General features: G+C 28.4%; 1 protein-coding gene across 2 annotated transcripts; it reads right to left on the reverse strand.

Annotated features, from left to right (window-relative positions):
* Positions 1 to 2785: 2785 nt before the first annotated feature.
* On the reverse strand, positions 2786 to 22199 carry LOC105834527 (cysteine--tRNA ligase, cytoplasmic). 2 transcript variants are annotated; one of them, XM_028191416.2, is made up of 10 exons: positions 21966 to 22199; positions 21573 to 21761; positions 20392 to 20734; positions 19166 to 19306; positions 18877 to 19087; positions 9574 to 10049; positions 7740 to 7884; positions 7449 to 7672; positions 5706 to 6074; positions 2786 to 2964 (listed from the first exon to the last, which is right to left on the reverse strand). In XM_028191416.2, the coding sequence occupies exons 2-10, from the start codon at positions 21749 to 21751 to the stop codon at positions 2893 to 2895; spliced, it is 2160 nt and encodes a 719-aa protein (XP_028047217.1). In that variant the 5' UTR covers positions 21752 to 21761; positions 21966 to 22199; the 3' UTR covers positions 2786 to 2892. The 2 variants fall into 2 exon arrangements, with proteins under 2 accessions (XP_028047217.1, XP_012532522.1); XM_012677068.3 differs by lacking the exon at positions 2786 to 2964 and adding an exon at positions 3231 to 5530 and having other exon boundaries at positions 21966 to 22198.
* Positions 22200 to 23240: the final 1041 nt, after the last annotated feature.

Consider the following 23240-nt stretch of genomic DNA (forward strand, 5'->3'; position numbering starts at 1 on the left):
TAACTTAATTTAGTTTAAAAAATCTTATCCAATTACCATCTTATCTTGAAAATTTGATATATTAATTATAAAATATGTACACTACTGTTATATTATATTTAATTACCCTAATAATATTATACACTCAAAAAAATAATCTTGCAACTTCAACAAAAATTATATGTGTATAAAATCTAGCTGAGATTCATAAATAATTAACAAATACTTTGATATGCATATGTATTGCACCTAATCAACCTAGCTGATAGAAGCAGAATTTCGAAATTCTATACGTGACAACCAAAATTGTAGCAGATACAAGAATTAGCGATACATTTTGGTGGTAACATAAAGAAATCTATCTATATCAGCAAGAAAATTTTTTGTATGTATATAAAATAATGTAACAATATAATTTTATAATAATATTATATACAATTATATATAATAGATTTCCAAATACATTTTACATTTTTCGCAAGTAATATAGGAGTAAATTATTATTGTTTTTTCTTTCAAAAATTTTATACACTAAAAAAACTTTTTGTTATAGTTTATCATAATATTTGCTATAAATATGATATGTGTAGTGATAAGCTTGAGACAATTCTTGGCAATTTATCAAATATTATGAATAACAATAGGAAATGGAAATTATCATGCAGCGTTGAAAAATATTCAAACACATTTTTTTTAATTTAAGTTAAAATTTTTTTCTAGGATATATAATCATACACGAAATTTGTTTTGATTGATGGCGTATTTAATGTAGTGTGTGTGTGTGTGTGTGTGTGTGTGTGTGTGTGTCATTTTTTTAGAAATACATTTACTCTAGTAGAAATGCATCTCTGCATGAGTTTCCTTACTACGCCATGTCCAAAAATGAACAAAAAATAAGTATCGATCCATCACTTTTTAAACGGATAATCGATTTCTTTTAGATATTTCAATAATTTTTATAATTTAATTCCTAATAAAACAGTCGGAGTTTTATGAAATATAAATATCCATATATTACTTTTTTATAAAATATCCGATCATTATTCTCTGGAAATTTTTTCAGTGTGGCACAATTAATTAAAAATAAAAGAATATTAATAAATATGGAAAAAAATAAATGTACACGATATACTTAATGAAGCTGTCGTTCAATCATTACGTCACAAGACCAGACGCTATCGCGTTATTGACGTTATTTTTGATATTTCGAATCGAAATAATTGGGAAAATGTTCCTTGTAACTATCTGGCTCGTAATTAAACAACGTGTAATGCAGCTGTTAATTTATCAGAGCCGATTGTCCGATTGTTGCGTACAATTATGGATGAGCGATCTAAACAGGTCAGGATTATTGGAATCCGCGAAATGCGAGAGTAAGATTCGATCTGCAGCAGAATTTCTCTACTCGTGCGAGATGCAGGCACGTTTTACTTGCAACAGCACGCTTATCTTCGCAAAATTTTAAAATGTTGATTTACAAAAGAATAACATCTAATATGGGATGATAACAAGAAATATAAAGGCATTAATAAGAATCAAATATGCAAAAATTTCTCCACTGTTTATACACTTGACACTCGGGCGTTCCATTTTTATTAAATTCGCTCGAATTAAACGCAGGCGAGACTAATATTGAAACAAGTGAAGTCAAGAAAAATATGATTGCTTGCAAAATATCATTTGCTGTCTCGTTGTTAAAACGCACTTTCGATGCATGACTGATCTTATATACAAGGTCAAGTTGCAAAAAATCAAGCTAAATACAGAGCGATTACTTAAAATAATTTATTAAAGGATTGAGTCACTGATATAAGCTGTAAGATGACATAAGTTTGAATACTGAAATACAGTTTATTAATAGATTGAGCCGTTATCTTGCAATTTTTACGCGTGCGCCCGATTCCGTATCTCTGTCATCTTCGCCTCATAATTTTTTTCTATTAAAATGATAATTATAATACAAAAATTATATCATTTATACTTAAATTTGTTAAAATTTGATTTTTTATAAACTGTTTTCACAAATCTTTCACTTTTACTAAAAAATTATACAAAACACTAGAATAGTTTGCGAATTCTTTTCCATAGAAAGAACAATTTTGATGAAGTATACATATAAAAGATTTGAAAAATATAGATTTGAAAATTACTAATTTGGTAAAAATTACTAAAATGGATGATTAGATCACCTAAATAATTCAATAAAAAATTTCTTACAAAAAATATATATGCATATATTTTTTCTTTTTGTACAATTTTTGTCCGTAATAGGAAAAGTAACAAAACAATGAAAAGTAGTTCAAAAGATAAATTTTGGATAATAAAAAAAATAAAATTACATTTTACCAAACTTTGTACTTTAACAATAAAAATTAATTTTTTAATTAAGTAAAACTCACAAGTTCTAATTTTTTATGAAGAATCCTGTTCTTTGTATTTAAAATGACCTCAGAAAGAAGTCTATTTTTATTTTTGTAAAAGACATAAATTTTTAGAAGACTGGAACATAAATCAGACCTGGAAGGATTGAAAATATTAGCGATAAACAACGATGGCTCGTTTTTCTCGTCGGTCGTTAGTCTCACCACCGTAGATCATCTCGCAAACGAGGGGATGTTTAATCGGGCGCCGTCCAAAATATAGTATCTCCGATACGCAATACCGAGAGCATTCCGGTGTCAATCATGGCTCGGAATATCCTCGAAATTTCGGGGTGCGCTCGATTTTTCCGCTGAAAAAATGTACGTGTCCATTCGCACGAGGATGATGAAAGATAGGGATCAAGCCATGCAAAAACGAAAAATTTGTTTGCTTTTTACCTCTCTTGACTTCATATTTAAAAGCGTGTTTTTTTTTCAAACAACCGTCGCACATTGTTAATATTTTAACTCACAGTTCCTTTTTTTTTATACATTAGCCAATACAATGGCAAGAAGAGGAGTGTATCACGAATATTCTTACATAGCAGATAGTTTCTTTAGAACTCTAATAAAATACAAAATAATAAGATCAAAATGACATAAAATATTAAAATACAATAAGATATAAAATGCATTGTAATATACAATTAAAAAAACGCGCAATTGATTTATCATTTCCTGATCGCAAAATAATCGGATCTGATGTTATCAAACGTGTATTCATTCAGTCTCCTGAAATTTCGCCTTTAATTTGACTATTCAATCCTCCCTTCACTTGTGAGGAAAATGATACATAAATCATTGATATAATATTATAAAAACAAATCTAGATTTTTTATAAGCACATTTTTTTATTTACAGCACAGTAAATATAAATATTATTAACATCTCATTTTGCTTGTTATGAATAGACCATTTTTCTTTATTTGTTTTTATAAGGTTTTCGTAATAATATAACAATTTGACAAAATGCAATAACTGTAGAAAATTAAAAAAAAGAAATATTTATATATTTTAAAAAAGTCTAAGTTTTTTATAAGTACATTTTTTATTACAGTACATTAAATGTATAATTTTTTACTAATTGACATCTCATTTACTCGTTGTCAATAGGCCTCATTTATTTCTTTTTAGAGTTTTTTTAATACTAATGTAATGTTATGATCATTTAATTAAGTGCAATGACTGTAAAAATTTAAAAAAGAACTTCGAACGGAAAGTGTCAACGAAAGTTTCGATAAGAAAACTTTATTTCGAAAGCAATTCTAAAGGAAGGTGTATTCGAACGCACAATGCGTTCATTAAAAGACGCGAGCGACGTCGACAACACGAAGTGTGTAAGCGAACGTGTGACATGAAATGTATCACATTAAACTTTCTCGATTAAGAACGAAACCGCTTCTACGGGATGAGGTTTAAATGCCGCTTCGTTCCCCAGTCCGGAAACATAATTTGTAATCGAGAGGGGTGCTTTCACCGTTATTTCGAGTTTTGGGGGCCGGGCGCCACCGCATCATTATTATCGGATACGATGCGTATTTTACAGAGAGTTGGAAAAGCAACTGACGGGTCGACCTGTTCGCCTGCTTCTCTGGGTTTTCACTGCTTTTGAATATGGGATGAATATCGGGCTCGCGCGGCGCGACGCGACGCGCGAGCCGTGCATTATATCGCCTTTCGCATTTACGAAGCTGTCACTGTCCGCGGCTTGACGCCTACTCGTTATGAAAGGGGTATTATGTTTTAATAATAGACAGCATCGCATGTCAAATTCATCCGGTCGAGTGGAAACGCGTAACATTTATTTTGTTCGACCACCAGTTTCGAATCGCATCGGCACGATACACGTCGATGTACATACATACATCAAGTGTGAATATGCCATCGGTTCCGTGATATTAAAGGCATTCTTTTTTTTTTTAACACTTTGACTGCCAAACTGATTTTGGTTGATTAAACTTAAGCCTTCGGCACACGATACGATTTTTCATGCTAGATCGCATATGAGACATCTTATTACGTGTCCTGGTTCGAATGATTATATTACCAATCGTAACCCAATCGTAAGACGCATCGTATGTGTGCTAGCATGAAAAATCGTATCGTGTGCCGAAAGCTTTAATAATGAATCTAGCGTATTATTTTTATATTTTATCTTTTACATTAATATAATTTCTATTGTTTCTTTTAATGTTTCAAATACTTGAACCCATTAGCATCAACATAAACTTAAGTTTACAATCATTGCAGACCCCAATGTCACTCACAGATACAGCAGTCAAAGTATTAAATACAATTAACATACATTCTATATATGTAGCGATCTCATAATAAAATAAAACCATATATGTACTCAATAAAACTTAATATATAGTCACATCCTTATTTCTTACAAATACATAATCTTTTATAACAGTGATCCAATTGGACAATATTTCTAAATTAAAATGTTAGAATTCCTACATTAATTCAAAATAATTTAATAAATAGATTATCAAAAAAAGTAAATGAAATAAATAGATTGCAAAATGGTTCGAGACAGTTTAATGGCTGAAATTACTTAATTTTATGAAAAAGATACTGATAGAAAATCGCGTTTAAGTTTAATCTCTTAACTAAAGCTTTTAGAACAAAGCTTTTTAGAAAGAATTTTGTGTGAACTAATTTAAATATCAGACATTTATGCCCGTATTCACAGTCACACCTTATATTTAAAGCCTCCTTAAGTTTATCTTTAGATGCTTTATGGATTATTTTATTGGCTACAAAGTATCTAAAGATGAATTTAAGGCCTTAAGTATAAGGCCTGAATATGGGCATTAGACTCATTTAAAATCATATCAGTGTATCATGTAAATTTTCAACAATAAATAATTCAGATATTTCTCAATACTTCAGAGTAAGAGAATTATTTTTTATGATGGTAAAATTGTTGAAAATATAAAATTGCTAACTCTCTTGCAGTTCAACTTTATATATATTCTTTTAATAAGAACTTAAGATAAATAATCCTTTTGCAGGGAAGCTAAGTACTCAATATATCTCCTTTCCTGCGCCTGCTGCAACTTTTGCAACTTCTTCAATGCGCTTTTACTAATTTCTTTACCTTCCGCATCGTGCGTTGGTAACCCCTATATAAAAAATATATATGTATATATGTGTGTGTGTGTGTGTGTGTGTGTGTATATATATATATATATATATAAAAGAAATATAATAAATATGAATTAAAATATATTTAAAAATTAAATCTTAAATTACATATAAAATAAAAATATGTAAAATAAGTAAGCTTACAATAGTTACCTTATCATCAAATTGGGAATATTTGTCTTTTTCCATTTTGAACATATCATTTGGCGATATTTTTTGCTGCGCTTCTTTCGCCGCTTTTTTCTTTTCTTTCTCCAAGATTTTCTCTTGTTCCAGGTTCTTCTTCATTTCCTTCTCCTTCAATAACTCTTTTTTGTTAACTAATTTTACTTTACAAGGTTCTTCATAATTTCCAATCTTTTTACTATCTTCCAATCGCACACCAATATTCGGCAAAATATCATCGCGCAATCGATCACATTCTTGCAAAATATCATTCGCCTTCAGGGTTATCGCACAATTTCGAACCTTCTCTCGGAAATTCGCCAGAACTTCAATATATGGCATAACAGTCTCTTCAAGCTGACCATGAAACAAAAAAAAAGTGTTATACATATTTTATTTCACATTACACTTTAAGGATAAGGTCCAACTTGGTATTACAGCATTTTCTGATTGATTAATTCATAAAGTTCTTTGTTCCGATTGGTCAATAAAATGTTTTGAAGCGTTTATAACATCCAGCATAAAATATCTGTATTTATGTAAATTTATTTTCCCGTTTCAAAATAAATACATAGTAAGAAGTTAAGCGAGAATGCGCATCTTCTAAACATTAAAAAATCTCTTCGAAGTTATCAGAAGAATAAGTATATTTATAAAAGAGATTATGCGATTCCAATTCTTATTCAAATTTCACACTCTTTGGACAAATCGAAATAAAAACCAATATCATCTCCAATAATTTAAAATATATTTTACACAAAGTTGAGTAACTAGTCGAATAACTAATTAAAAAGTTAGAAATTAAATAATACAGTTAAGAAGTTATCAACTTTTAACTTAACTTAGTTCAAATAAATTTATTTTAATTAGTTATTTTTAAATTACATAAAACACATAAACTTTAACTTATTATTAACACTTTCTCTAAGTTATAAACATTTTTCTATGTAAAAGAAAATAAAATTTCAAGAAAAATACCTTCTTACATAAGAAATAAAGTTTCTTTGTTATTTTATATAAACTTAATTTATAAGTGAAATACTAAATTTATTTCATGATCTATATTATAATTGGTTTTGGGCAATTTATTTTTACTTTTAAAAATTAAAATTTTCTAATTTAATATAAATAATACTTTTTACAATTAATTTTCAAAATTTAAATCTAATTTGATCTTATTGTAACTTTTAATTTAATTTAAGTAACTTTTAATAACTGTATCGTAATTTCGTAGTATTGTAACTTTTAATAACTGTAACTAAACTAAATTTGTAAATCATTAATTTTAACTTAGTTTTTAAAAGATATTAACTTACCCAATTCTGATTTTACACTTTAAATTATGTTATATAATAAATTAATTTACAAAAAATAAATAAAGAATTCCAAAACTTAAAACTGAACTCAATTTTAATCTGAATTCTTAATTATTTTAATTAAACATACTACTTATTAAGTATTATATTATACATAAATAATAACTTATAAAAAATAGATAAAGAAAACAAAATAATACAATCAGTTTTATGTTTTGCAATTGGCAATTGTTAAATTTAATCGTTCGATTAATTTAATCAAATAAAAAAAAAATCTAAATTGAATTTTAAACGTTAAATTTATGATAAAAGAACTAAAACTTGATTTTTTAAAGCAAAAAACGTAAAAAAATGCAATAAACTCAATTATGTTCGTTAAATTTGTCGACATAACTTAATAATAAATTGATCTTACATTTGTATTATTACTGACTGTCTCGTCATCAAGCGGAAATCCGATTGAATCGGGTGAACGCGAGGAAGGAATGGCTCCAAAAATTGTAAACATCCTAGTAATATATAAGGCAATATCCTTAAGAAAAAACACATCCAAAATTTTTGGATTTAGTGTCATGTACACATTACCAGCTACCACAAGGTCTCGTATCACATCCAGAGCAATTCTCGTATCAATATTGTCTACAACAGACAATTTTTTTAACAATACGCTTTCAATAATTAAAATATAATCAAAATTTAAACTTACCGCACAATGCTTTATGTACGGCATGCTTTGCAAGATGAAATTCTTTGCCGAGTTCTATTTCGGATTTACGCCATTTTAGAAAACTATCAAGAGTGGTTTGTGTATTCAAATTTCTAATCCTACATTTCACATTGAGGAAGAATTCCTAGAAAAATAAAATGATACAATTTTATTTTCTAGACTTGTAAAACTAAGAATATATACACAATAAAAGTTTTAAATATGCACTATTGTTTTGACTTAAAAGCAGTTGCGATTTCTCACATCTTACAAAAAGTATAGTCTTTAAAAATTTTTGAAAAATTTCTAACCAACTCAAAAACATGATCAAAAATATTTTTTCTCTTTCTTTTTTCTGTAAACTCTTTAGTTTCAAAGTTAAAAAATATTACATAAAATGAGTTTTTAAACAAAAAAGAATGAGTTTCTTTAAGGCCCATTTCGACTGTTTAAATGTCATTTTAAACTATCAGAAACATCTTATCATTATAAAAATCATCAAAATCTGGTGATTTTAGTTTAAACGTATTTGACATCTGTTTATTCCAATTAAACTCGTTATAGTCACAACTTCCAAATAGTCGATCTCCAAGTAAGCATATTTGTAACCTACATAACTTTATCTCCATAATAATCACTTGCAGCACAATGCACAATTGTCTACTCAAACACATATCGAGACATAAACGAGATTCAAGTAGAATCTATTGTTAAACTATAATAGCCCTGCTTTGGGTGGCGCTAAAATACATTTAGCGTCATCTCGAGCATGTGATTATAAAAAAGGTTCTACTATATTGTGAGATTATAAAAACTCAAAGTATTGGCTGTGTTTCAAAATTGCTGTCAGTAGTGAAAATCTATAATGTACGTAACAGAAACTATAAATTTTCAGTACTGACAGCAATTTTGAAACACAGCCATTGATTAATGAGCAGTAGAATATGAATATGCCATCCTGATGGATAATGCTAAGTACAGATAGAGAAGCTTAGAACCATAACAGCGTTGAACTAATTAGTTAGAAACAGATGTCAAATACGTTTGTTTAAGCTAAAATCACATAATTTCGATAATTTTTATAATAAAACACTTCTAATAGTTCAAAATGCAATTCAGCTCCTAGTTCCTCACCGCAACCATATTGAATTTGACATCAGAGGCAAGAAATGATACGGTGATAATTCAATTTTTGTACTTGTGTCATTTGTAAATAAAAAATATATTTGAATGAAATAACATAAAATCACTTTAATACACCTCTAAAATATGGCGAATACTATCTTATTTCCTTGAGTCAATACATAACCATAAATAAAAGTGATATGAAGATTGTTATAAATTAAAAAATCTTGCTTTTATGTGTATAATTACTATAATTAGTATTCGCCATTTACTATTCCCTAAGTACGTTACAAGTTACAGCACCAGAATATAGTGAATAATTACTGCATAACATAGACGCAAAAATTGGATTGTCGATGTACTATTAGACCTGTTCTTTGTCACTGCACTGCTGTACTGATGCAATAAGTTAGTATGAGACAAATATATTTTTTTCTCAGTTCTAACTTATTACACGAGTACATCAGTGCAGCTATCAAGAACAAACCTATTTCTCGCCTATGACGTCACAAATTCAAATATGACCGTAATAAGGAGCCAGGAGCCTTAAAATGCTTTTTTTAACTTCTATTTTTCCTCGCTTTCTTTATTTTTCATGAGATGCCAGAAAATCACAAGTCTTAAATTTATAAACAATTGTTTACATTTCTTCAGACGCGTAATATCATATCAAAATATATTAAACATGTAACAAAAATCTCGTACTCACGTTAAGAAATTTTTCATACTGCACAGCCATATTCATCGTATTATCGCTGTAATCTAAAGTATCTTTCCACGAATGTAAAAGGAAAGCAAGTCTAAGCTGCCTGCTCGAATATTTCTTTAAAGCTTCTTGTATCGTAACAAAGTTCTTCAGTGACTTTGACATTTTGCAACCAGTTATGGTTAGATGGCCAGAATGCAGGAAGTACCTAACCCAATGTGAATTGCCGTAGTACGCTTCCGCTTGTGCAAGTTCATTGTCATGATGGGGAAATTTGAGATCCACTCCGCCTGTATGGATGTCCAAGCTATCCCCACAAATTGTAGATGCCATGACTGAACATTCGATGTGCCATCCTGGACGTCCTCTGCCCCAAGGACAATCCCACCAGAGCTCACCTGGTTTTGAACTCTTCCAGAGTGCGAAGTCCGTCACCGATCTTTTCTCAGAGAGCTTGTCCGCCGTAGTGCTTAAATCACCTTAATAAAATAAAGAAAAAAGTAAATTTAGTAAATCAAATTAGTTTTAACAAATAAATCTAAGGAGAGGTTTACTCAAATTTTATAAAAAAAATTTGTTGACATTTTTCAGAAATTGTATTTAAAATTCCACTATACAAGATTAGAGAATTCCATAATGCAGTTTTAAAATAAAAGATCATATAATTCCTATGAAAAAAATGTTTAGTCAATTTGTAAGATGTTGTCATTCTTGGATTTCTGATTAAAAATCTTAATTTACAAAACTATTTCTGTCTTGATATCTGTATCTAGTTTCTAAATTAAAAGCATTAAAATGTCTATTTTATAAAATCCTTTCATAGGTTTGTCTACGTGAATTTACACTCGTGTGCCTCTTTAATTTTACAATAATTGTATCTTAATATTTTTATGCATAAAATGATGAGATAAATCGATTAGTATAAAAAAACACCATGCTTTTCAAAAAATTATACCGTTTGCAATATGCACTTATTTGCATTATGCATTGTATTTCTTAAAGTGACTTTTTTTAATACTAATTCATCGTTTTATACATAAAAATAGTAAAGCACAATTATCAAAAAAATAATAGTACACAAAATGTTTTGTATTTTATGTCAAAATTTATCCGATTAAAGTATAAAATATTTTGTAAACTATTAATTTTTCTATCTTAATATTAAAATTGTATATTACAATTTTATCACATTTACGTAAAAATATAAAATACTTATAAATTGTATTAAATGAGCTGAAAGAAATATCTTTTAGAAGTATGCAAATTATTCGAATTTGAATCAAATTGAATCAATGCAAGTTTGATGAGTTAATTTTTGGAAGGAATTAGAATTTGAATAATTCGACATTTTCAAATCGTAGTCGATTCTCAATTTCGAATCTATCGTCTCTTTGTGTTTCCTAATTCATGTTTCAATTTAAAATAAATTTCACTCAATTTTGCTTAATTTATTTAATATTTAAAATTTTGTTTTTATGGATGTTTTCCTTTTAATAAAATTCTTGTTATAAACAATTCTTTTTCAATTTCTTTCACATCAATATACATTAATATTTTAAATTAATCTTTTTAAATTATAAATTACTATTTTTATTGCTTCTATTTTGTTCATTATTTATCATTGTAAATATAGCAACATGCTTTATTGTTTTGTTAAAAAATATATATGAATAAAAAATCTCATATGACTTTTTTTAAAGAAAAAACTTTTCTGGTATATATATTGATCTCGGAAAAATCGAGGAAAACAGGAATTTTTAAAGAATTTCTTTTTTACTCTTAAAAATCATAGATTTTAATTGAATTTTCTTACTACGCAGGAAAGTCTTAATACTCAGGAAAAAATTTTTGGATATTTACTTTTAATTCTCTTTGCAATAAATTCTTTTATTAATATTTTTATCTTTTTTTGATAATGCAAAATATCAACAATCGATTGGTAATAATAGACAGAATATTTATATTTTTAATATTATATTTTTAAAATATTTTCCGAACTTTATCCTTTCTTATAAATACTAGAACAACACAAGCGCGCGCTACGCGCGCGCTATTTAGTTTTTTACTTTTTAAAAATAACAATTGCAATAATAATTATTCTTTCTAAAAAAGGGCATGGCATCTCTCAAAGTATTGTTGTCGCTTTTCTGCGATGCCGATTAAACGTGTGTGAAGTTAGCATCTCATAGTTTAGCATCTCAAAAAATACTGCAGAATTACTTGCATCCATACTTGCATAATTCTACAGTTCTTGATAAGTTTCAAAAATAGTTACGTTGAATTACGTATTTTAAATAAATTTTTATAAATGAGATGCTAACTTCCAAAATCACAAAATAGCATCTCACCGTATTTCGAATATACGACCACAATATGTTTAAAAAATGTTTCAATTAATTATATCACCGGAACTCTTTAGAAACTTATTGTACGCGTTCGAAACTATATGAGAACTGCGTTAAAAAAAATAGAACTGTCGATATTCGACCAGTATCTCACGTCTAGTCCTCAAAATTCAAATTTTTCGGGCAAAATAATTGTTTAAAAAATGTTTTAATTATTTATATAAACGGAACTCTTTAGAAAATTATTGTACGAGTCCGGAACTATATAAAAACTGCTTAAAAAAAATAGAACTGTCAATATCTGAACAGCATCTCACGTCTAGCCCTCAAAATTCAAGTTTTTGGGGCAAAATAATAGTTTAAAAAATGTTTCAATTAATTATATCACCGGAACTCTTTAGAAACTCATTGTACGCGTCCGAAACTATATGAAAACTGCGTTAAAATAAATAGATCTGTCGATATTCGATTAGCATTTCACGTCTAGCTTTCAAAATTCAAGTTATTCGGGAAATATAATTCTTTAAAAAATGTTTTAATTAATTATAACACCGTAACTTTATAGAAAACTATTGTACGCGTCCGGAACGATATGAGAACAGCGTTAAAATAAATAAAACTGTCGATATTTAGACAGCATCTCACGTTTAACCCTCAAAATTCAAAGTTTTCGGGCAAAATAATTGTTTAAAAAATGTTTTAACAAATGATATCACCGGAACTTTTCAGAAAATTATAGTACGCGTCCGGAACTATACGAAAACTGCGTTAAAATAAATAAATCTGTCGATATTCGATTAGCTCTTCACGTCTAGCCTTCCAAATTCAAGTTTTTCGGGCAAAATAATTATTAAAAAATTGTTTTAATTAATTATAACACCGTAACTTTTTAAAAAACTATTGTACGCGTCCAGAACTATATGAAAACTGCGTTAAAATAAATAGAACTGTCGATATTTGATTAGCATTTCACGTCTAGCTTTCAAAATTCAAGTTATTCGGGAAATATAATTCTTTAAAAAATGTTTTAATTAATTATAACACCGTAACTTTATAGAAAACTATTGTACGCGTCCGGAACGATATGAGAACAGCGTTAAAATAAATAAAACTGTCGATATTTAGACAGCATCTCACGTTTAACCCTCAAAATTCAAAGTTTTCGGGCAAAATAATTGTTTAAAAAATGTTTTAACAAATGATATCACCGGAACTTTTCAGAAAATTATAGTACGCGTCCGGAACTATACGAAAACTGCGTTAAAATAAATAAATCTGTCGATATTCGATTAGCTCTTCACGTCTAGCCTTCCAAATTCAAGTTTTTCGGGCAAAATAATTATTAAAAAATTGTTTTAATTAATTATAACACCGTAACTTTTTAAAAAACTATTGTACGCGTCCAGAACTATATGAAAACTGCGTTAAAATAAATAGAACTGTCGATATTTGATTAGCATTTAACGTCTAGCCCTCAAAATACAAGTTTTTCGAGCAAAATAATTGTTTAAAAAATGTTTTAATTAATTATATCACCTGAACTCTTTAAAAAACTATTGTACGCGTCCAGAAATATATGAAAACTGCGTTAAAATAAATAGAACTGTCGATATTCGATAAGCATTTCTCGTCTAGCCCTCAAAATTCAAGTTTTCCGGGCAATATAATTGTTTAAAAAATGTTTCAATTAATTATATCACCTGAACTCTTTAGAAAACTATTGTACGCGTCCCGAACAATATGAAAATTACGTTAAAATAAATAGATCTGTCGATATTCGATTAGCACTTGACGTGTAGCCTTAAAAATTCAAGTTTTCCGGGCATAATAATGGTTTAAAAAACATTTTAATTAATTATAACACCGTAACTCTTTAAAAAACCATTGTACGCGTCCAGAACTATATGAAAACTGCGTTGAAATAGATAGAATTGTCGATATTCAATTTGCATTTTACGTCTAGCCTAAAAATTCAAGTTTTTCGAGCAAAATAATTGTTTAAAAAATGTTTTAATTAATTATATCACCTGAACTCTTTAGAAAACTATTGTACGCGTCCGAAACTATATGAAAACTGCGTTAAAATAAATAAATCTGTTGATATTCGATTAGCACTTCACGTTTAGTCTTCAAAATTCAAGTTTTCCAGCCATAATAATTGTTTAAAAAATGTTTTAATTAATTATAACATCGTAACACTTTAAAAAACCATTGTACGCGTCCAGAACGACATGAAAACAGCATTGAAATAGATAGAATTGTCGATATTCGATTTGCATTTCACGTCTAGCCCAAAAATTCAAGTTTTTCCTGCAAAATAATTGTTTAAAAAATGTTTTAATTAATTATATCACCTGAACTCTATAGAAACATATTGTACGCGTCCCTAACTATATGAGAATTACGTTAAAATAAATAAATCTGTTGATATTCGATTAGCACTTCACGCTTAGTCTTCAAAATTCAAGTTTTCCGGGCATAATAATTGTTTAAAAAATGTTTTAATTAATTATAACATCGTAACTCTTTAAAAAACCATTGTACGCGTCCAGAACGATATGAAAACAGCGTTGAAATAGATAGAATTGTCGATATTCGATTTGCATTTCACGTATAGCCCAAAAATTCAAGTTTTTCCTGCAAAATAATTGTTTAAAAAATGTTTTAATTAATTATATCACCTGAACTCTATAGAAACATATTGTACGCGTCCCTAACTATATGAGAATTACGTTAAAATAAATAGATCTGTCGATATTCGATTAGCACTTGACGTGTAGCCTTAAAAATTCAAGTTTTTCAAGCAAAATAATTGTTCAAAAAATGTTTTAATTAATTATATCACCTGAACTCTATAAAAAATTATTGTACGCGTCCGGAACTATATGAAAACTGCGTTAAAATAAATAAATCTGTCGATATTCGATTAGCACTCCACGTTTAGTCTTCAAAATTCAAGTTTTCCGGGCATAATAATTGTTTAAAAAATGTTTTAATTAATTATAACACCGTAACTTTTTAAAAAACCATTGTACGCGTCCAGAACTATATGAAAATTGCGTTGAAATAAATAGGACTGTCGATATTTGATTAGCATTTCACGTCTAGCCCTAAAATTCAAGTTTTTCCTGCAAAATAATTGTTTAAAAAATGTTTTAATTAATTATATCACCTGAACTCTATAGAAACATATTGTACGCGTCTCGAACTATATGAGAATTACGTTAAAATAAATAGATCTGTTGATATTCGATTAGCACTTGACGTGTAGCCTTAAAAATACAAGTTTTTCGGGCAAAATAATCGTTTAACAAATGTTTTAATTAATTATATCACCTGAACTCTTTAGAAAACTATTGTACGCGTCCGGAACTATATGAAAACTGCGTTAAAATAAATAAATCTGTCGATATTCGATTAGCACTCCACGTTTAGTCTTCAAAATTCAAGTTTTTCGGGCAAAATAATTGTTTAAAAAATGATTTAATTAATTATATCACCTGAACTTTATAGAATCATATTGTACGCGTCCCGAACTATATGACAATTACGTTCAAATAAATAGATCTGTCGATATTCGATTAGCACTTCACGTTTAGTCTTCAAAATTCAAGTTTTCCGGGCATAATAATTGTTTAAAAAATGTTTTAATTAATTATATCACCTGAACTCTTTAGAAAACTATTGTACGCGTCCAAAACTATATGAAAACAGCGTTGAAATAGATAGAATTGTCGATATTCGATTTGCATTTCACGTCTAGCCCAAAAATTCAAGTTTTTCCTGCAAAATAATTGTTTAAAAAATGTTTTAATTAATTATATCACCTGAACTCTATAGAAACATATTGTACGCGTCCCGAACTATATGAGAATTACGATAAAATAAATAGATCTGTCGATATTCGATTAGCACTTGACGTGTAGCCTTAAAAATACAAGTTTTTCGGGCAAAATAATTGTTTAACAAATGTTTTAATTAATTATATCACCTGAACTCTATAGAAAACTATTGTACGCGTCCGAAACTATATGAAAACAGCGTTGAAATAGATAGAATTGTCGATATTCGATTTGCATTTCACGTCTAGCCCAAAAATTCAAGTTTTTCCTGCAAAATAATTGTTTAAAAAATGTTTTAATTAATTATATCACCTGAACTCTATAGAAACATATTGTACGCGTCCCTAACTATATGAGAATTACGTTAAAATAAATAGATCTGTCGATATTCGATTAGCACTTGACGTGTAGCCTTAAAAATTCAAGTTTTTCAAGCAAAATAATTGTTTAAAAAATGTTTTAATTAATTATATCACCTGAACTCTATAGAAAATTATTGTACGCGTCCGGAACTATATGAAAACTGCGTTAAAATAAATAAATCTGTCGATATTCGATTAGCACTCCACGTTTAGTCTTCAAAATTCAAGTTTTCCGGGTATAATAATTGTTTAAAAAATGTTTTAATTAATTATAACACCGTAACTCTTTAAAAAACCATTGTACGCGTCCAGAACGATATGAAAACTGCGTTGAAATAGATAGAATTGTCGATATTCGATTTGCATTTCACGTTTAGCCCAAAAATTCAAGTTTTTCGAGCAAAATAATTGTTTAAAAAATGTTTTAATTAATTATATCACCTGAACTCTTTAGAAAACTATTGTACGCGTCCGAAACTATATGAAAACTGCGTTAAAATAAATAAATCTGTTGATATTCGATTAGCACTTCACGTTTAGTCTTCAAAATTCAAGTTTTCCGGGCATAATAATTGTTTAAAAAATGTTTTAATTAATTATATCACCTGAACTCTTTAGAAAACTATTGTACGCGTCCGAAACTATATGAAAACTGCGTTAAAATAAATAAATCTGTTGATATTCGATTAGCACTTCACGTTTAGTCTTCAAAATTCAAGTTTTCCGGGCATAATAATTGTTTAAAAAATGTTTTAATTAATTATAACACCGTAACTTTTTAAAAAACCATTGTACGCGTCCAGAACTATATGAAAATTGCGTTGAAATAAATAGGACTGTCGATATTTGATTAGCATTTCTCGTCCAGCCCTCAAAATTCAAGTTTTCCGGGCAATATAATTGTTTAAAAAATGTTTTAATTAATTATATCCCTGGAACTTTTTAGAAACTTATTGTACGCGTCCGGAACTATATGAAAACTGCGTTAAAATAAATAGATCTGTCGATATTTGAACAGCATTTCATGTTTAGTCCTCAAAATTCAAGTTTTTCGGCCAAAATAATTGTTTAAAAAATGTTTTAATTAATTATATCACCTGAACTCTATAGAAAATTATTGTACGCGTCCGTAACTTTATGAGAATTACGTTAAAATAAATAGATCTGTCGATATTGGATTAGCATTTCACGTCTAGCCCTCAAAATTCAAGTTTTCCGGGCAATATAATTGTTTAAAAAATGTTTTAATTAATTATATCACCTGAACTCTATAGAAAATTATTGTACGCGTCCGTAACTATATGAGAATTACGTTAAAATAAATAGATCTGTCGATATTGGATTAGCATTTCACGTCTAGCCCTCAAAATTCAAGTTTTCCGGGCAATATAATTGTTTAAAAAATGTTTTAATTAATTATATCACCTGAACTCTATAGAAAATTATTGTTTGCGTCCGGAACTATATGAGAATTACGTTAAAATAAATAGATCTGTCGATATTGGATTAGCATTTCACGTCTAGCCCTCAAAATTCAAGTTTTCCGGGCAAAATAATTGTTTAAAAAATGTTTTAATTAATTATATCACCGGAACTCTTTAGAAAATTATTGTACGCGTCCGGAACTATATGAAAACTGCGTTAAAATAAATGAATCTGTCGATATTCGATTAGCACTTCATGTCTAGCCTTCAAAATTCAAGTTTTCCGGGCAAAATAATTGTTTAAAAAATGTTTTAATTAATTATATCACCGGAACTTTTTAGAAAACTTTTGTACGCGTCCGGAACTGTATGAGAATTGCGTTAAAATAAGTAGAACTGTCGATATTCGATTAGCACTTCACGTCTAGCCCTCAAAATTCAAGTTTTCCGGGCAAAATAATTGTTTAAAAAATGTTTTAATTATTTATATTACCGAAACTTTTTAGAAAATTATTGTACGCGTCCGTATCTATATGGGAACTGCGTTAAAAGAAATAGAACTGTCGATATTCAACCAGCATCTCATGTCTAGACCTATAAATATAAGTTTTCCATCTAGATAGTTGTTGAAAAATACTTTTAAAATTTTTGAATTAATTAATTTTGTCTATCTGAGATGCCAGTTACACCATATCCACGTGCGCAGACGTACAAGCATATATACATGTTTTGTAACAAAAAATTATTTTTTTATTAATTTAATCATCAGAACTATTGATAGGACGTCTCTAAACGATAGAACTCTATAGATTTAGTCTTCTCTGTGGTCGTATATTCGAAATACGGTGAGATGCTATTATGTGATTTTGGAAGTTAGCATCTCATTTATAAAAATTTAATTAAAATAGATAATTCAACGGAACTATTGTTGAAACCTATCAAGAACTGTAGAACTATGCTGGATGCATGTAATTCTGCAGTATTTTTATAAGATGCTAAACTTTGAGATGCTAACTTCACACATGTTTAATCGGCATCGCGGAAAAGCGACAACAATACTTCGAGAGATGCGAATATCGATGCCATGCCCTTTTTTAGAAAGGATTGTTTTTCAAAATTATTATATTTTTATTGCAATTGCCTAAAAATTTTCTTATAAAGAGATTATTATTTTACAAAATTATTTAAAGAAATAATACTGTACGATCAAAAAATTTGAAAAAATAAAAAATGCTTGAATTTTATTACAAAGAATATTTAACATAGTTTTACAAGGTAAAAAAACTGAAAAATTACCTTAACTTAAAAAATATTTAAAATAACTTCAACTTACCTTCTCCTTCCTCCAAACTCGATGTATCGCCATACGCTTCCGGCACAAGTTTAGCGTAATAATGTTTCTCCTCTTTATCAAACTTGCTCACATCAAAATAAACCGATCCATTACTCTCATAAGCAAATCCGTTATCTATTATCTTGTCTATATACTTTATTATTTCAGGTATATATTCGCTAACTCTTGTAAGCACAGTTGGTTTTAATACCTAAAAGATTTGTAAAAAAAACAATGACTACAAAGAACCAAGTTTGTTTTAGAAATAATAAAAACATTCAAAACTCACATTCAAAGCATCCATATCTTTATGAAATTCAGCCTCCCAATGTTGTGATAATTTACTAAATATGGAATGTTCTGTGATTGTGCTACCTTTCTTTTCATCTAACCAATTGGCTAAAGGATCTCTAGCCTCTCTCAATAATACCTAATATAAAAATTAATTATATTCCTAATTTAAGTGTAAAATAATTTTTAAAACATAAATTTTTATCATATTTATATCATTCATATATTGTCTATTTGCTACAACATTTTTATCTATTGTTATGATTATAATAAATATTCGAAGTCTTTCTTCTGTAAAAATGGTCCTATTCGTCGAACAAATACCTATCAAACTCTTAAATCGAATGTTTTTGAACGTATTCAAACGTATATAATTTTTTTCAATACAACATTTTTGAACATAAGTTTATATGAACTACGTTCATTTATTCGAGGTTATTATTAATACTTTAAATTTAGACTTCAACCTTTCCAGATACCCTACATACAATAGAATTGATCAATAGCATTGATAAATAAAGTGAATCTGGTATTGATTTATAATACAGTTTATAAGCTATAAAAATATTACATTAATAGAAAAATTGTATTCAGCATCAATCTGCTACAGACCAAAATATGCAATCTTGACTTTAGATAAATATAAAAGACTAAATCTAATAATCAAAGTTGTCACTAGATTTAAAAAAAGTAAAGTTTATTAAATTACAATTTATATTGAAACCTTTCAATTATACTTAATCAACTTCAGCTGTGCTCTAAAAATTAACAAATTAAGAAATTGTCAAATGTTCTCGATTATGTAATTCTATCATAATCTTAATTCAAAAACTATAAAAATCATAATTTAATAAACTGATGTGGTTTTTATTTAGTGACATCCTTGATTACTTGTTTTAACTTTTCATATTTATCTATTGCTTAGTAAAATTGAACCAAATTTATTAATCTTAACTTATTAATTTTTTTAAATTTATTTTTTAAAAATAATTTAAAAATACATAAAAACAATTTTCTATGTAAACCTAACCTAACCTAGTTTACGAATAAAATAAATACAAAAAATAATTAAATTAAGCTATTAATTTTTGAAAACTTCATTTAATTTTTAAAAAATCTTATGCAATCCTCCTTGTATAATAAAATTACTTTTTGAGAAAAAAATTAATTACTTCTACAAAGCAACTATAACAATCCTAAATACATATCTTAAACAATACTTACTTTTTGAAACTCTGCAATTTTTCCCTCATCCTTCTGCTCAACTGCCTTCTGAAGATCTTCAATAGCTCCTGTTATATTATATAACATTTTTTCTATCATGCACTTTTTATCATCACTATTTGTAGTTCTCACAACATTTTCAAGATTAGACATAACTTCTCTGACATCATTCAATATATCGTTAAGAGTGTGATTTTCCTCCACATATTTTTCATACAAGTAATTCTGTCTCGCTCTTTTTATAATCTTATCATCTATATCTGTAATATTCATTACATACATAACATCATATCCAAAATAATGTGTCAGTACACGACGCAGAATATCAAAAGATATATATGATCTGCAAAAAAACATGTGCATATAAATATTAAATATTTTTAAAAATATCTATAACTATAAAGAATTATTTTAAGAATTTTTTAAACTTATATACATCAGTATAATTATAGAAAATAATATAGATAAAAGAATTGTAGATACATGAAAAAAAATATAAATGCTTGTTACTTTTGGCCAAAACTGTATAAGGTACATATCTTAATAATAGAACATAGGTAATGAGAACAGGACATGAAGCAAAGATTGTTAAACTTTTCCATAATCTAATCATATAATTAAGTAAAATATAAGATATTTTTTTAATGTTACCATTAATATATAAAAATACAAAAATGTTTAAATTATTCTAAAAATAATAAAAACTTATAAAGCATCTAAAAGAAATCAATATTCAATCTAAAATGCTAATCTTTAATATCCTTTAATGCTTGACCTAAATACTTTTTTTTAAGAAAATACAAATATATTATAACAAATGTTTCTTAAAAAATTTTAAAAATAAGCATTAAAATTAAACATTAAGTTGTTAAAATGTAACTCTAATCTATTTGTATGTGACAATCTCTTTTAACATTAATCTATTATCTCTTTTAACTTTTATATTTAAAGCCCTAAAGTATTTAAAGCATTTAAAGATTACAATTAATTTTAACAATGTAAAAAACATGAAATTTGCACATAAATATCTAAGTATAGGATCTATTTAGTCACTAGCATATTTACCTTGTGTACTTGGTTAAATATTAAATAGAATATGTAAAACATACTGTTGCATAAAAAAAGTCTATTATATCAAAGGGAACAGATAGTTGTCAAAGATTATATCTAGAGGTTAATACCTTGCATGGCCCATGTGTGAAGCATCATAAACAGTAGGTCCACAACTATACCATTTAACCCAATTTCCAAACTGTGGGATAAACACTTCTTTCTTCCTAGTCAAGCTATTGTACAATCGCAGCACCGGCTCGTCCTCTCTATCTGGCAGATGCCAAGTTGGTTGCGTTCTCTTTGTCATCTCTAATTCTCTGAAAGAATATAAAGTAGTCACTTCTTCAATTGAAAATATACTTCTTTGTGGCTTTTACAGATTGACACATATTTCTTTTAATAATTCGGGAAACAAGAAAAATTTGAGAAATAATTTACAGTAGAATTAATAAACAAAGAACAATTAATAAACAAAGAAAAACAATTGCTTATTTTTTTACTAACGATTAGTTTGGACTTACCTTGCAACGCGGTCCTCTGAAAATCGAGTTAAGAAATCTCGAATTTCCAGATTCAGGAAATAAAATCAAATGCAAAACCTGTTATCACTTCTTCTTTCAGTCTGGTTCACCTGTTCGTTTCACGAAGATCAATATGAACAAGGTCAGATCACGTGTCCGACAACGCGACCCACAGGTACTTGGATCCGTGGATGACGTAATCGTTTCAATACATCAAACATATACATCACGCATGCAAAAAAAATAACGGAAATTGTTGGATGCCAGTAAGCCACCACTCACGTGCACATGCGTGCACATAAGCGGACTAAAATGCTTCCTGAGGAATAAATAAATTCAGCGTAATGCAATTGGCTACTCATTGTAGACGAGGCTTAACGCATAGAGAATTAACCAATCAGAGATCTTTATTTCTATTGGGGAGAGAAATAGACGACTCTGATTGACTGATTCTCTTATGCGTCATGCACTATTCATAGCAAGGATCGTAGATTCCGGCCCCGATAGCATATAAGGCGTCTTAAGTCGAATCTACAATGGGAGCTTTCCAGCAAGAGACACAAATTGACACAGCAGTAATTTTGTCCTTGTCTCTCACTGAATATCAAACAAAGACAGAAATACTGCTGTGTCAATTTGTGTCATTTGCTAGAAAGCTGCCAATGAGTCGTTAGTCGTTGATCATAAGAAATTTAATCAATCATGTTCGCTTTTCTTCTCTAAAGCCTATTTCTACCAACATAGATTAATTTTAATCTTGGTTTAATTTACTTGTTATCTCATTCTAGTTCCAAAAATTAGAAAGAGATAAAAAGTAATTTAATCCAAGATTAAAGTTAATCTACGTTGGTAGAAATAGACCTAAGATTAACTGTGATTGGCTAGATTTTTTACGACACAACTTACGACATCCATTGTAGACCAGGGGGTCTGTTACAGTTCTTAGGTGAGATCACTCACTGTGAAAATGTGAAAAGTGAGCTACAGTGATTGGTGTATATCGTTAGTTCTAAAAGTATACACCAATCAGTGGAGACAGTGCTGGAAATGTGAAAAGTGAGTGAACTCACCTAAGAACCGTAATAGACCCCCAGGGGCTCTATTCTTGAATTCATTCGCAAGAGAAACGTATTCGCAAATTCTGATCTTACAGAAAAGTTGGAAATTTATTGGCTATCGTATGGCTATTAACCAATAAACTTACAACTTTCTGTTAGAGCAAGTATTTGCGTATACGTTTCTCTTGCGAATGACTTCAAGAATCGAGCCCCTGGG

The sequence above is a fragment of the Monomorium pharaonis genome, chromosome 7 (assembly GCF_013373865.1).
Source record: "Monomorium pharaonis isolate MP-MQ-018 chromosome 7, ASM1337386v2, whole genome shotgun sequence".
NCBI lineage: Eukaryota > Metazoa > Arthropoda > Insecta > Hymenoptera > Formicidae > Monomorium > Monomorium pharaonis.